Source organism: Cetorhinus maximus, chromosome 14 (genome assembly GCF_964194155.1).
Source record: "Cetorhinus maximus chromosome 14, sCetMax3.hap1.1, whole genome shotgun sequence".
NCBI lineage: Eukaryota > Metazoa > Chordata > Chondrichthyes > Lamniformes > Cetorhinidae > Cetorhinus > Cetorhinus maximus.
This window is the reverse complement of record NC_135892.1, coordinates 29,610,880-29,624,549: the sequence shown is the minus strand read 5'-3', so window position 1 is coordinate 29,624,549 and position 13,670 is coordinate 29,610,880. Positions and strand designations below refer to the sequence as shown.

Genomic DNA, 13,670 nt, shown 5'->3' with positions numbered 1-13,670 from the left:
CCTCATTTCTGCTAGGACCCAGACTCGCAGCAGGATAGTTCTCCGTGGAGGCTATTGCAGCTGAGCCTGATAAAGAAAGACTTGTATTAATATAGTGTTTTTCACAACCACCAGCTGTCCCAAAGCACTTTACAGTCAACAAAGCACTTTGAGTGTGCTCTCTGTTGTAATGTAGGAAATGCGGCAATCAATTTGCACACAGCAAGCTCCCACAAAAAGCAATGTTCTAATGGCCAGATAACCTGTTTCAGTGACGTTGCTTAATGGATAAATATTGGCCAGAACACGAGGGATAATAACTCTGCTCTTTTTCCAAATAGTGGCATTGCATCTTTAACATCCAGCTGAAAGGACAGATTAGACCTTGGTTTAACTCTTCATCCGATAGACAGCACTTCCAACAGTGCAAAACTCCCTCAGCACTGCTCTGGAGTATCAGCCTTGTATTTTTTTTGTGCTCAAGTCCTAGAGTGGGGAATTGAACCCACAACCTTCTGACCCTGAGGGGAGGGTGATGCCAATTAAGCCTGACACATGACACAAGATTCTTGGCCTGGCCTCATCATGAGGTCCACACATGCACTCCCATTTTAAGCAAGGGGCATGGGGTGTTGAACAGTGATCAGCAGTGCAAACCCAGCCCACCAATTGCTACAATCTTACAGTTGTCTCAGCTTTGATCAGCTAACTTCACACATGTTTCATGGCTCAATCAAAGAGCGTTCTGGGTCAGCATAACCGCAACAATTTAAAAAGTGCTTTATTTTTTGTAACCAATCACTTGGTGCATGACAAAAGATTTCCACTCAAAAGCTGCTGGGGTGCATTTTAGGAAAGTGAATGAACTTAATATCTTGACTTTGTATAGAAGAATAGGGATCAATAGTGGAGAAAGACAAACTGTAGAATTAATGAAAATCTGTGAATGGCAGAAATCTGAAGTGGCGATAGAAATGCTCAAAGTGCCAAGTTTGCTGATCAGCATCTGAAAGAGAAATGTTTTGGCTGGGATCCTCCATCACAATTTGCCAGATTGTTGACTAGTATTTACTCTTTTCACACACTGTGCACTTCCACCCTACTCTGTTTCTATTTACGAAAGATAACTGGTTGGTTCTCGTTTTTGCCTACTAAATTACTCACGGTAAAATGGCCCCTTCACCAGTAAGTTCAAGCACTCAAAGCAAAAGTTTAAATTCAACCTGTTGTATAACCATCTAATCTGTGGTTGTCCATTATTCAGTTTTGTGCCAGCATTTTAATAAAGGTAGTCAAAATTACCAGTTGATGCCTGATGTATCATGAACTTGGACAAAAAATAACACTGTCCATTGTTTACCTAAAGTGGTCAACGTGCAAGTACTGGTGCGATAGTGATTTACAAAATGTAAAACGAATGCCCACTAAACCTGTTACACTTGATGTGCATCAAACTGCTAGATTTTAAAAGTGCTGTTACTTTTCAAGAAATACACAAGCCCCATTTGTACTTGGCAATAGAATCTGAACTAAAAATGCAACTTGCAACTTGTTGGCTTGACTGTCATTATAACCCCAGTATATCTATCTTAAATACTGAATAAAGAGAGCAACTTTTTACTTGTGGCTTGAAAGGACAAAGCATTTGATGAGCAAAGAATTAGACTAGCATAAATTTCATAACTTAGATTAGGTGTTCTTTGTAAGTATTTTCTGATAGTGCATTGCTTCAGCCAGTAGTTGGTCACATCTATTTAAATAAGCTTTTCACTTTAGCATATTGTACTGAGTTGGCACAAAATTCTTTTGTGTAATGTAGATGATTAGAATAAGCATGATGATCTTGTAAATCAGATGTTGCATTATTTGATTTTATAGATTTTGATTCGTGTAAAATGGCGATTTAATTTAAGACAATTTGAGATAAATGGTTTAAGCATGATATTCCGCTGCTCTGGTGGAGTCTGCATCTGTTTTATATAATAAACCAAGCTATTTGTAACAAAGTTGGGCCATCTCTCTCACTTAGTGCTACATAAAACTGCTGGAATTGATATAACAACAATATTCCTTGTCTCTCCAGGTGAAGGACAGTATGGAAAAGTGTACACATGTATAAATGTTGACACTGGAGAGCTAATGGCAATGAAGGAAGTAAGTATTTTTTGTTTTTAGGAAAGTTGTTTTCTATGTGCTAACAGTTTTCTGTAGCACTGTATGCTGAATTTGGTGATTTTCTGTCTAATAACACCTGGAACTGGATGCCATCATTGGGTACTGGAAGGGGGAGGGAATACCTTTAACAGGCACTGGGATATATTTTGCAGAAAACTGTTTAGAAATCAAAGTAACTAAACTCAAAAATCATAATATCTCTGGCATTTATTCACTTTCAGCCTTAATAGAAACAGAACTTTTATTTGTTCCTTCTCTGTAAACTTTGCTCTAACTGCATTAAAATGAGTCCTTTCCAAAATTAACGATTTTTTTGCTTTAAAAAATTCAGAAGCATTATAGGAAAATCCATTTCTGGCTGGAAAATAAAAGTGACTTTTCTGTGACTTCACCTGTATTTTTTCGAATTCCTGCAGCAAGTCTTTGTCTTTTTGTTCCATCCTTTGTTCTGTCATATTACCCAGTCCTTACCCAATATTGAAGAGCAGAGGTGTTCTACCCAGTGCCCTGACCAATATTTATCTACAACCAACACCTTAAAAAGCACACTTGATCTGATTGCTGTTTGGTAAATCTTACACACATTGGCTGCTGGGTTTCCATGACAGCAGTGACTGTGCTTCAAAAACAAAGTCTGTAAAGGACTTGGGGCATCCTGAGGTTTAAATGCTATATAAATGCAACTCTCTCTTTAATAACTTCACATTTTGTCCTCCTTGATATCTATAGATCAGATTCCAGCCAAATGATCATAAAACAATCAAGGAGACAGCAGATGAATTGAAAATTTTTGAAGGTATCAAACACCCAAACCTGGTTAGGTATTTTGGTGTAGAATTGCACAGGGTAAGTAATTTGAATACTCTCCAATCACAATGATTCAAATCACCTTTTCACTATCTATTGCAGTGAAAAGCTAATTGCTTTGACTTCTATATTTCCAAGTACCAAGGCAGCGTTTTAAGATATGAAAAGCACAGGGGCAGAGAGCTTCTATAATTCAGGAGAAGGGAATCTGAGAGGAGGAATAAAAGTTCTGATTGAATACTATACTTTCAGACTCAGTTGAGAACATCCTGATCTTGCTATGATGAGTTCTAAGATGACCGATAAGTCCAGTGCTTGATTTTCAGACTCTGTCGCATGTGGGACCGGTGGTGCTTGAAGGATTGGCTGGATGGGGTTGTTTAGGGAATTGTGCGCTCCCTTAGATATCTCGACTTAGATTCTGCAAATTCCCGACCAAGTCTATGTTCAGGACCTTCCCAAATGAGCCTTCTCCATTTTGGTCAGTTACAAGCCAGGGTCTCCCATGAGTTGGAGGGTGTGTTTGACCTCTTCAGGGATGCTTGCCGGACAACCCCAAAGCTTTTCCACTGTTCCTGGGAGCGTCCTGCCACGACTGAGTTCCGAGTAGAGCAGTTGCTTCAGGAGTCTGGTGTCAGGCATACGAACAATATGTCCCACCCAGCAGAGCTGGTTTGGAGTGACTAGCACCTTGATACTGGACAAGTTGGCTTGGGAGAGGACCCTGCTGTTGGACCACCTTTCTTGCCACAGGATTGGGTGGATCTTGCAAAGGCACTGCTGGTGGTACTTCTCCAGTGATTTGAGGTACCTGCTGTAGGTTGTCCAAGTTTCCAAAGCATAAAGGAGCTTGCGGATCACTACTACTCAGTAAACCATGACCTTAGTTTTGGGTTTGCGTTCCTGGTTCTCAAATACTCTTTTCCTCAATTCACCGAAGGCTGAGCTGGCACATTGAAGGCAATGATAAATTTTATCATCTGTATGCCTTTGTCGAGAGGAGGCTCCCAAGATATGGCAAAGGGTCCACATTTTCCAAGATCTCACCATTGATCTTAATGCATGAGGGTTGTGAGGGAGGTGTTTTGCTGTGAGCACTAGTTGGAAGATGACCTTAGTTTTCCGAATGTTTAGGGAAAGGCCCATTTTCCCATATGCTTTGACAAAGGAGTCGACAGTGATCTAGAGCTCTAGTTTCTGAGTCAGCGCATACACAAGCGTCATCTGCATACTGTAGCTGTATTACTGAGGTTGGAGTGGTTTTGATTTTGGATTGAAGGCCCCATAGGTTGAACAGTTTCCTGTCTGTTTTGTAGATTATCTCCACACCTGTGGCTAATTTGCTGGAGGTGAGGTGCTGTTTTACAGCGAGGAAAATAGAGAAGAGAGTTCTTCTTTCACCCTGCGTTTCACTGAGTTGGGATCTGTGGTGGTTCCGTTGGTGAGGATCACCCCTTGCATGTCATTGTGGAGTAGGTGGAGAATGGTGACAAATTTGAGGGCAGCCAAATTTGAGGAGGATACTCCATGAGCCTTTGCAGTTGACAGAGTCAAAATCTTTCATGAGGTCAAAAAAGGCCATGTGCAGCGTTTGGTCCTGTTCTTGTACTTGAATTAGCCATGCAGTGATGCCTCTCAATGGGTGAAAATCGCACTGTGACTCTGGAAGGAGCTCCTTGGCCATTGAGAGGAGACAGTTGAGGAGGATCCTTGCAATGATCTTCCCCGCGGCAGACAGCACAGAGACTCCTGTGTAGTTACCACAATCAAACCTGTCTCCCTTCTTGAATTTAGTCACAATTACAGCATCCCTGAGATCCCGCAGCATGTGCTTTTCTTCCCAGGTGAGGGATATAAGGATGTGCAGCCATACCAGGAGTGTATCTCTGCTGTGTTTCAGAATTTAGCAGGGATTCCATCTGCTCCAGGAAATTTGTTGTTTTTCAGCTGTCAAAAGACATTTTCAACTTTACCTCAGACCTGAGGTAGCACCAAGACCAGCTGGATGGGGTATTGAGGATGGAGTTGGGGAAGTTTGAGTCGAAGACAGGGTATCAGTTAAGGAGTGCTTCAAAATGTGTTCTCCAGCGAGTACTGATTGCCTCCTGTCCCTGATGAGCTCTCCATGCTTGGCTCTCAGCAGGGGTGGGTCTTTGAGTGCTTGGGCTGTGAATTGTCTTGATAGCGCTGAAGAAACTGCTCATGTCATTGGTGTCTGCGAGTTGTCGGATCTCTGTGTTCTTTCTGCCCACCATTTGTTTTTGATGTCATATGTTTTATGCTGTACTACTGCTTCCAGCCATTAAAGCTTTGTTCGTATAACTTGATTAGGTCCTGTATCTCTTGTCATTTTTGTCAAACCAGTCACGATGTTTCCTGATAGAGAGACCAAGGACCTCTTTGCAGGTGCTTGTTATGCTGACTTCAGGGTTAACCAGGCACTATGGGCACACTGTGGCTCCTGGTAGCTGGAGATTGAGGATAGCAGTGAGGTACTGACTGAGAAGGGCCACTTTGGTGTGATCTTCGAGGCCTTGGATGTTAACTTTCTTGCAGCATTGTTTCTATTGCCTCTGGTTGAGGATCCTCATGACATGACCAACCAATGTCCCCGCTAGAGTTTTGACTAAGGGGTGATCTTTGAAAATGCCAAAAAAAGAAAGCTCAATGAAGACAGAGAATGAACAGTAATTAGCTGCTGAATTTTCATTTAAGACAGTTCTTATATTTTCACAGTTATAAATCTGTCATTCTTAGGCAACAACCAGTCAAAGGCTGAAGGTCTTTCTACTGTGACTGTTGACTACCAGCAGTGCTTCATGTACTGTTTTCTATAAACTATCTTGAAACAACTCCTTAATTCTGGTGAAAGATTATCAGCCTGAAACGTTAACCCTATGACCTTTTTATGGATATTTCCTGACCTAAGTGTTTCCAGCATTTTCTGCTTATTATGGTTGGTCAGTGCTAGACAAGATAATTCCAGTTTAAAGGAACACTGCTTTCATAAGTTACGTAGTGTTTAGCAAAGTACAATTGCAGTCAACTTGTGTATAATGACAGCTTCTTTGTATGTATGTTTCTTGGCTTGCTGCTTGTGCAAAGATTGAGAACTAAGTCAAATTATGCAAATGTTACGTACTTTCCTTTCATTCCTGGCTCATTGATTTGGAACAAAATGCTCTGAGATGAAATTAATGCTTGCTTCTCTATTCTATAATTTAATAACTATTAACAAATTAAGCGTGCATCCATTCCTCTCCTGGATTGCAAATTACACTTTAGCACAACTGCGAAAGTTCAGTAGAGGCAAAAACTAGTCCTGAGTCAGGTCCCTTGCTATTTGCACTGTCAGTGGCTGGAATTTCCCTTTCATAGACAGAAAAGGACCAATCTTGCACTGCCAGACTGGAGTTGTGTTCGCATGAAACCTGTGGGTCTCTTCCTATTAAAAATAATGGGTGAAAATTATACCTTTGAGCCTGTGATAACTTTCCTGTGAGTGTTACTCCCAGCTGTGTTGCAAAATCACCATCAGAAATATCTGTTCGTTCACTTGACTTTCTGAATCTGTACTTTAGATTAAAAAGAAGTTCCTCACCCAAAACATAGTTGCCTTTTAAGTTTGTATGCATGTGTTTCTTGGATTAAATATAATGCTTACCATGTGTCTCAATATTTGGACACCATGCAGCCACCATACATGTTAACTGTAGTGTTTATCTTTTGGATCAGGAAGAAATGTACATCTTTATGGAGTATTGTGATGAAGGCACACTGGAAGAGGTGGCTAGACTGGGTCTCCAGGAACACGTAATACGATTGTATACAAAGCAGATCACCACAGCTATCAATGTGTTACATGAGCATGGAATTGTACACCGAGATATCAAGGGTAATGCATTTACACACAAGCACATATAATTGAAATTGTAGAGCAAGCTAATTTGAGTAATTGTATGTTATACTTAATTATATTCTAAACACGCTTCCATAGATTGTGACATTGTATGTATAAAACAGAGGACAGTTATTTATAATTAATGTAAGTACCGATCATTATCTCCCACAACAATGTGCAATTGTTTGATAATGTGGAAAAATTTGTATTTGTTTTCCCACAAATTACAAAGGACACTTGTTTAGATTTACAATAAATTAATGACTACATAAGCCAGTTTCTGCTGGAGATGATTAAAGACCAATGCGTCGTCATGTAAAGTATGGATTTGGATTAGTCTCAAATTATGGCCTGAATCTTCCAAGCAGCAGCAATGTTTCACATGTTGATTCTCCCAGCTGGATGGTGCTGCGCATTTCTCCCAGGATCTCCTGATTCCGGCTGTCACAGAAATGTGCAGGACGGCAGCCCTCGGGTAACTCCATTGAATCGAGCAGAGTGGAGTCAGGGCAAGACAGGACATGCTCGCTTTTTACGCCACTAGCTGCTGTTTTCTAGTATTTAAAGTTCTAGGTTTAATCAGTGTTGGCGCATGGGGTGGGGTGGTGTGGTGGTCAAGTTGAGGAAGGGGGAGCGTGGTCAGATCTGATAGGTGGTCGGTGGGGATGGTTGGGGGAAGTCGTGTGGTTGGTTGATGGTTGGTGGGGTGGGTGGTGCAATGTGCAGAAGGTCAAGTGCTTGGCTGATGGTGGGGGAAGATCGGGGGTGAGGGGAGGCTGTGTGGTCAGCCAGTGGTTGGGGGAAAGTTCTGTGGTTGGTAGGGTGATTGGGTGTCAGTAGTGGAGTTACCCGGGTCTTCAACCAGGTTTTAATCGTAGAGTCATAGAGGTCAACAGCACAGATAAAGGCCCTTCGAGTCTGTGCCGGTCAACAAGTACCTAACTATTTTAATCCCATTTTCCAGCACTAGGCCCATAGCATTGTATGCTATGGCATCGCAAGTGCACATCCAAATACTTCTTAAATGTTATGAGGGTTTCTGCCTCTACCGTCCTTTCAGGCAGTGACTTCCAGATTCCCACCGCCCTTGGTGAAAAAATTCTTCCTCACATCCCCTCTAAACCTCCTGCCCCTTACCTTAAATCTATGCCCCCTGGTTATTGATCCCTCCACCAAGGGGAAAAGTTTCTTCCTGTCTACCCTATCTATGCCCTTCATAATTTTATACACCTCAATCATGTCCCCCCCTCAATCTCCTCTGCTCCTGGGAAAATAACCCCAGTCTATCCAATCTCTCCTCATAACTAAAACTCTCCAGCCCTGGCAAATCTCCTCTGCACTCTCTCTAGTACAATCACATCCTTCCTATAATGCAGATTCCAGAACTGCACGCAATACTCTAGCTGTGGCTTAACCAGCGTTTTATACAGTTCCAGCATAACCTCCCTGCTCTTTTTTTCTAGGCCTCGGCTAATGAAGGCAAGTATCCCATATGCCTTCTTAACCACCTTATCTACCTGTCCCGCTACCTTAAGGGACCGGTGGACATGCACACCAAGGTCCCTCTGATCCTCGGTACTTCCCAGGATCCTACCATTCATTGTGTTTTCCCGTGCTTTGTTTGTCCTGCCCAAGTGCATCACCTCACACTTATCCGGATTAAATTCCATTTGCCACTGATCAGCCCATCTGACCAGCCTGCCTATATCCTCCTGTAATCTAAGGCTATCCTCCTCACTATTTACCATCCCACCAATTTTCGTGTCATCTGCGAACTTACTGATCAGCCCTCCTACATTCAAGTCTAAATCATTTATACCACAAACAGCAAGGGACCCAAGACCGATCCCTGTGGAACCCCACTGGACACAGGCATCCAGTCACAAAAACACCCCTCGACCATCACCCTCTGCTTCCTGCCAATTCTGGATCCAATTTGCCAAATTGCCTTGGATCCCATGGGTTCTTACCTTCGTTATCAGCCTCCCATGCGGAACCTTATCAAAACCCTTGCTGAAGTCCAAGCAGACTACGTCAAATGCATTGCCCTCATCTACACACCTGGTCACCTCTTCGAAAAATTCAATCAAATTGGTCAGACATGGCCTCCCCTTAACAAAACCATGCTGACTGTCCTTGATTAATCCCTGCCTCCCCAAGTGTAGATTAATTCTGTCCCTCAGAATTGCTTCCAATAGTTTCCCCACCACTGAGGTTAGACTGACTGGCCTGTAGTTCCCTGGTTTATCCCTTCCTGCATTCTTGAATAACGGTACCACATTGGCTGTCTTCTGGCACCTCTCCTGTGGCCAGAGAGGTATTGAAAATTATTGCCAGCGGCCCTGCTATCTCCTCCCTTGCCTCACTCAACAGCCTCGGATACATTTCATCCAGGCCTGGAGTTTTATCTACTTTTAAGACTGCCAGACCACTTAGAACCCCCTCCTTTTCTATGCTAATTCCTTTAATTATATCACAGTCCTTCTGTCTGAATATCATACCCACATCGTCCCTCTCACTTGTGAACACCGATGCAAAGTATTCATTTAGAACCCTACCTACGTCTTCTGGTTCCATACTCAAATTACCACTATGGTCCTTAATGGGCCCTACTCTTTCCCTAGTTATCCTCTTGCTCTTAATGTACTTGTAAAATAACTTTGGATTTTCCTTTATTTTACCTGCCAATGTATTTTCATGCTCCTTTTTTGCTCTCCTAATTTCCTTTTTAAGTTTCCCCCCTCCACATTCTATACTCCTCCAGGGCTTCCGCTGTTTTGAGCCCTTGGTATCGGCTATAAGCCCCCTCCATTTTTCTCTTTATCCAATCCTCTATATCCCTTGACATCCACGGTTCCCTGGATTTGTTGGTCCCACCCTTTGTCTTTACTGATAACGAATAACTTATTCGTAAGTTATATGATGGCCCTGTACTCTCCTTATTTCCTTCTTGAATGAGTCCTACTGCTCTGATGCAGATTTACCTAAAAGTAGTTACTCCCAGTCCACTCTGGCCAAGTCATATCTGACCTTATTAAAATCAGCCTTCCCTCAATTTAGAACTCTGATTTCTGGCCCATCCTTGTCCTTTTCCATAACAACCTTGAATCTAACGGAATAAAAACAGAATTACCTGGAAAAACTCAGCAAGTCTGGCAGCATCGGCGGAGAAGAAATCAGTCAACGTTTCGAGCCCTCATGGCCCTTCGGCAGAACTGCAGCCATGAGGGCTCGAAACGTTGACTGATTTCTTCTCCGCCGATGCTGCCAGACTTGCTGAGTTTTTCCAGGTAATTCTGTTTTTATTTTGTTTTGGATTTCCAGCATCCGCAGTAGCTTTTAGCTTTTTGTTTTTATCTTTGAATCTAACGGAGTTATGATCACTATCTGCAAAATGCTCCCCCACTGATACCTCTACCACTTGTCTGGCTTCATTCCCTAAAATTAAGTCCAGCACCGCCCCCTCTCTTGTGGCACCTTCTACATACTGGCTTAAAAAGCTCTCCTGGATGCATTTTAAGAATTCTGCTCCCTCTAAACCTATCACACTATGACTAACCCAGTTAATGTTGGAGAAGTTGAAATCCCCCACTATTACTACCATATTGTTTTTACACTTCCCTGAAATTTGCCTACATATCTGCTCTTCTATTTCTCTCTGACTGTTTGTTTGGGGGCCTATAGTACACTCCCAGTAATGTGATTGTTCCTTTTTTGTTTTTCAGTTCTACCCATATGGCTTCATTTGAGGAGCCTTCTAAGATGTCATCCTTCCTTACTGCTGTAATTAATTCCTTGATCAATATTGAGATAGCCCCTCCTCTTTTACCTCCCTCCCTGTCTCGCCTGAAGACCCTATATCCTAAAATATTGAGCTGCCAATCCTGCCCTTCTCTCTGTGACAGCAATGACATCATACTTCCATGTGTTAATTTGTGCCCTCAAATCATCTGCCTTATTCGTCAGACTCCTTGCATTAAAATAAATACCATCCAACCTTGCCAAACTCCCTTGTACCTTAACTGGCCTATAATTTCTATGCCTTCCAGACTCACTTGCTCTCTCTTCTAATTTTGGCTGTGCATCTCCCCCTGCTGAACCTCCTCACGGGATCCCATCCCCCTGTCAAGTTAGTTTAAACCCTCCCCAACAGCACTAGCAAGCCTCCCTGCAAGGATGTTGGCCCCGTTGCGGTTCAGGTGCAACCAGTCCGCCTTGTACAGGTCCCACCGCTCTTCCCAGGTTGCTTCACTGGGATGCTGACTGCAGGACACTTCCCAGATGGCTTCACTGCGATGCTGACTGCAGGACGCTCTTCCCAGACCGCTTCACTGCGGTGCTGACTGCAGGACGCTCTTCCCAGACTCTGTATAACATTGTCTAACTCTGTCTAACCTTAATCTGTCTAACATTTGCTGCGTAGCTATCCAGGTAGATCTGCGGATTTCTCCCAAGGCTCAGACTTTAGATCAGAGACATTCACAGAGAGTCTGGGGCAGCAAGGAATTGCCCATCGGAAACCCAAACTTCCCGGACAATTTCTACATAGGTCTGCAGGTCAGGACTTGCCGCAAGGTCCTGACGAGCATCTTCAATCAAATGTCCAGTCTCCAGCAATCCAGAGACTGGAGGATTTTGTCCATTGTTGTAAACTTCAAATGTGTGTTTCAATAAGGGGTTTGGATACTGGATTTTTTTTAAATTAAAGAATAAATCACTACTAATCCATCCACAGATCAATTATAACTGCTTTATGCCTTTTTAAACTAACTAGGAGTTGGGTTTAAAAAACGCTAACACTTTTTCGAGCTAATATTGTGAGCTAAAAATCCCTAAGTAGCCAAAGCAGACTAACTAATTCTGACGAGATCACTCCACTTGTCTGTAGGAAAGTGGATACAGTGGATGTCTAAACTATGGAGGGTGCCCTTTAGTATCGAGGGTGAAGCTTATTTAAACATTTAAAGAAGCAGTAGCCACTTGCTTTAATAGATGCTCAAAGGTACTTCGTGTAAAAAAAGACTAAATGTGTTTAGGTGCTGTTATAGCTTAATGCGTTTGCACAAAGGAAACTGGAATTGTACTTCAAATATTCTATTTAATGGGATACTTAATGTGTGTTTCATTGTGTGTGGCATTATTACAAACATCTTGTGAGAATGAATGGCAGTTACGTTCTTCACATACTATACATTTCCCCCCCTGTGGTGGAGATAATAGTTATTTATGTATTTATTTAGCATGTGCACAGTCACAGAGCCAAGCAATAGCCTGTTCAGTGGCTAGATGGAGTACTTTAAGCCCGCCTTCAAGTTTAGCCAGTGGACACTCCTCAACAATGTGAGTCATTGTTTGGACTGCACTATAGCTACAGCCTGGATGGTCTTGGTGATCCCACTGATGTTGGGTGGCAGCAAAGAGACCTTGGCCAGTCCCAAAATGGTTTAAAAGGGCTCACTGTCACTGTGGAAGATCAAAGCTGGGTGGACGAGCAGTGGGTCTACGAAGAAAGTATGGTTTCTGGTGGATGTTTTCTCTTGCCTTAATCATATGGGGTGGCTTGAGAGAAAATGTGCTGCTGGTGGGTTGAGGAAGTCCTTGAATAAGGGCAGACTTGGCTTGAAGTAAATCTTCTCCAGTTCCTTGCTTGTTGCAGTTACCCTCCTGATGTTGGGGGCAGCTGAAGGGGGTGCAATATTGCGAAGGTCTGGGAGCCAGGGGAGGTGAGTTGGTTGAAGAGTACTTGTGATGATGCGCATTATTGAGTTGAGTTGCACATTGATATGGGTATAAGCAGATTGGTGCCACACTGGTGTGCAGTATTCTGCAGTTGAATATATGATGGCAAGAGCAGAGGTCCTTAGTGTTTCGTCCTGTGATCCCTGTGAAATACCAGCCAGTTTACTGAGGAAGTTGTTGCGGGTTCAGTTTTCCCTACAGTTGTGAAGAGGTGCCGTATGTATGTGAGGATTCTGTCAAGGGTGACACCGAGATAAACAGGATGGGAATCGTGCCTCAGCCTCTGGCCATCCAGGATAATGTTCAGTTCGCTCTTGGCACTGGCATTGTGAAGGTGGAATAAAACTTCTGGGACCAGGTTGGGAGTAGATTGTTGGTAGGGGTTGGGCCTAAGACAGACCGTTGGGGTATCCCATTCATCTGCTTCCTCCAGGTGCTAGTCTCGTCACCCTTATGCACCCTGAACTGTCTGTCCTGGAGTAGCAGTTCAATGGTATCAGTAACCCAGGGAGGGAGAATTCTTGATATTTTGACAAATAGGCCAATGTGCCACACTGTATCATATGCTGCAGTGAGGTCAAAGAAAATTGCCCCTGGTTTAAGATTCATCGTTCTCATCGTGCCACCCATCAGTACCCAGCCTACACTGGGGAAGCTAATGGTCCTCTTAGGAAACCAAATTCAACAAGCCTGCACTTAAAGAATCCCAGCATCACTAAATTAAAAACCCCCCAGCAATATGACAATACAGTGCCCCATATTCATGAAATGGGAATCAGCTACATAAGTTCATGACACCATTTTGGCAGCAACATTAGCTGCTGTCTAGGGAGGTTGAGAACATTTACCATCAACCCTTTAAAACCAGCTAAATCACCCTCTGGAGCCTCATTGTTATGCAGTGGGAATCTGTTTGCCTCGGGAGAAGGAGCAATTTAAAGACTGGTGATGGGGCTACATTTATTCATTTAGTGTAATTATAAACTTGAGAATTCAGTCAGCAAAGATTACAGAGGCACTAGGGGATAGGATTAATTTCTTGCTCTATTTTGCCAAAACTAATTCAGCA

At 42.9% G+C, this 13,670-nt stretch overlaps 1 protein-coding gene across 4 annotated transcripts in view; it reads left to right on the top strand.

Annotated features, from left to right (window-relative positions):
* The window catches only part of map3k4 (mitogen-activated protein kinase kinase kinase 4), a 218,171-nt gene that overhangs the window by 190,452 nt on the left and 14,049 nt on the right, over positions 1 to 13,670 (top strand). For all 4 annotated transcript variants that reach the window (XM_078556730.1, XM_078556729.1, XM_078556727.1 and 1 more), the window contains 3 exons: positions 2,063 to 2,133; positions 2,884 to 3,000; positions 6,697 to 6,856. In XM_078556730.1, the coding sequence (XP_078412856.1) occupies positions 2,063 to 2,133; positions 2,884 to 3,000; positions 6,697 to 6,856 (348 nt within the window). The remainder of the gene's footprint in view (positions 1 to 2,062; positions 2,134 to 2,883; positions 3,001 to 6,696; positions 6,857 to 13,670) is intronic.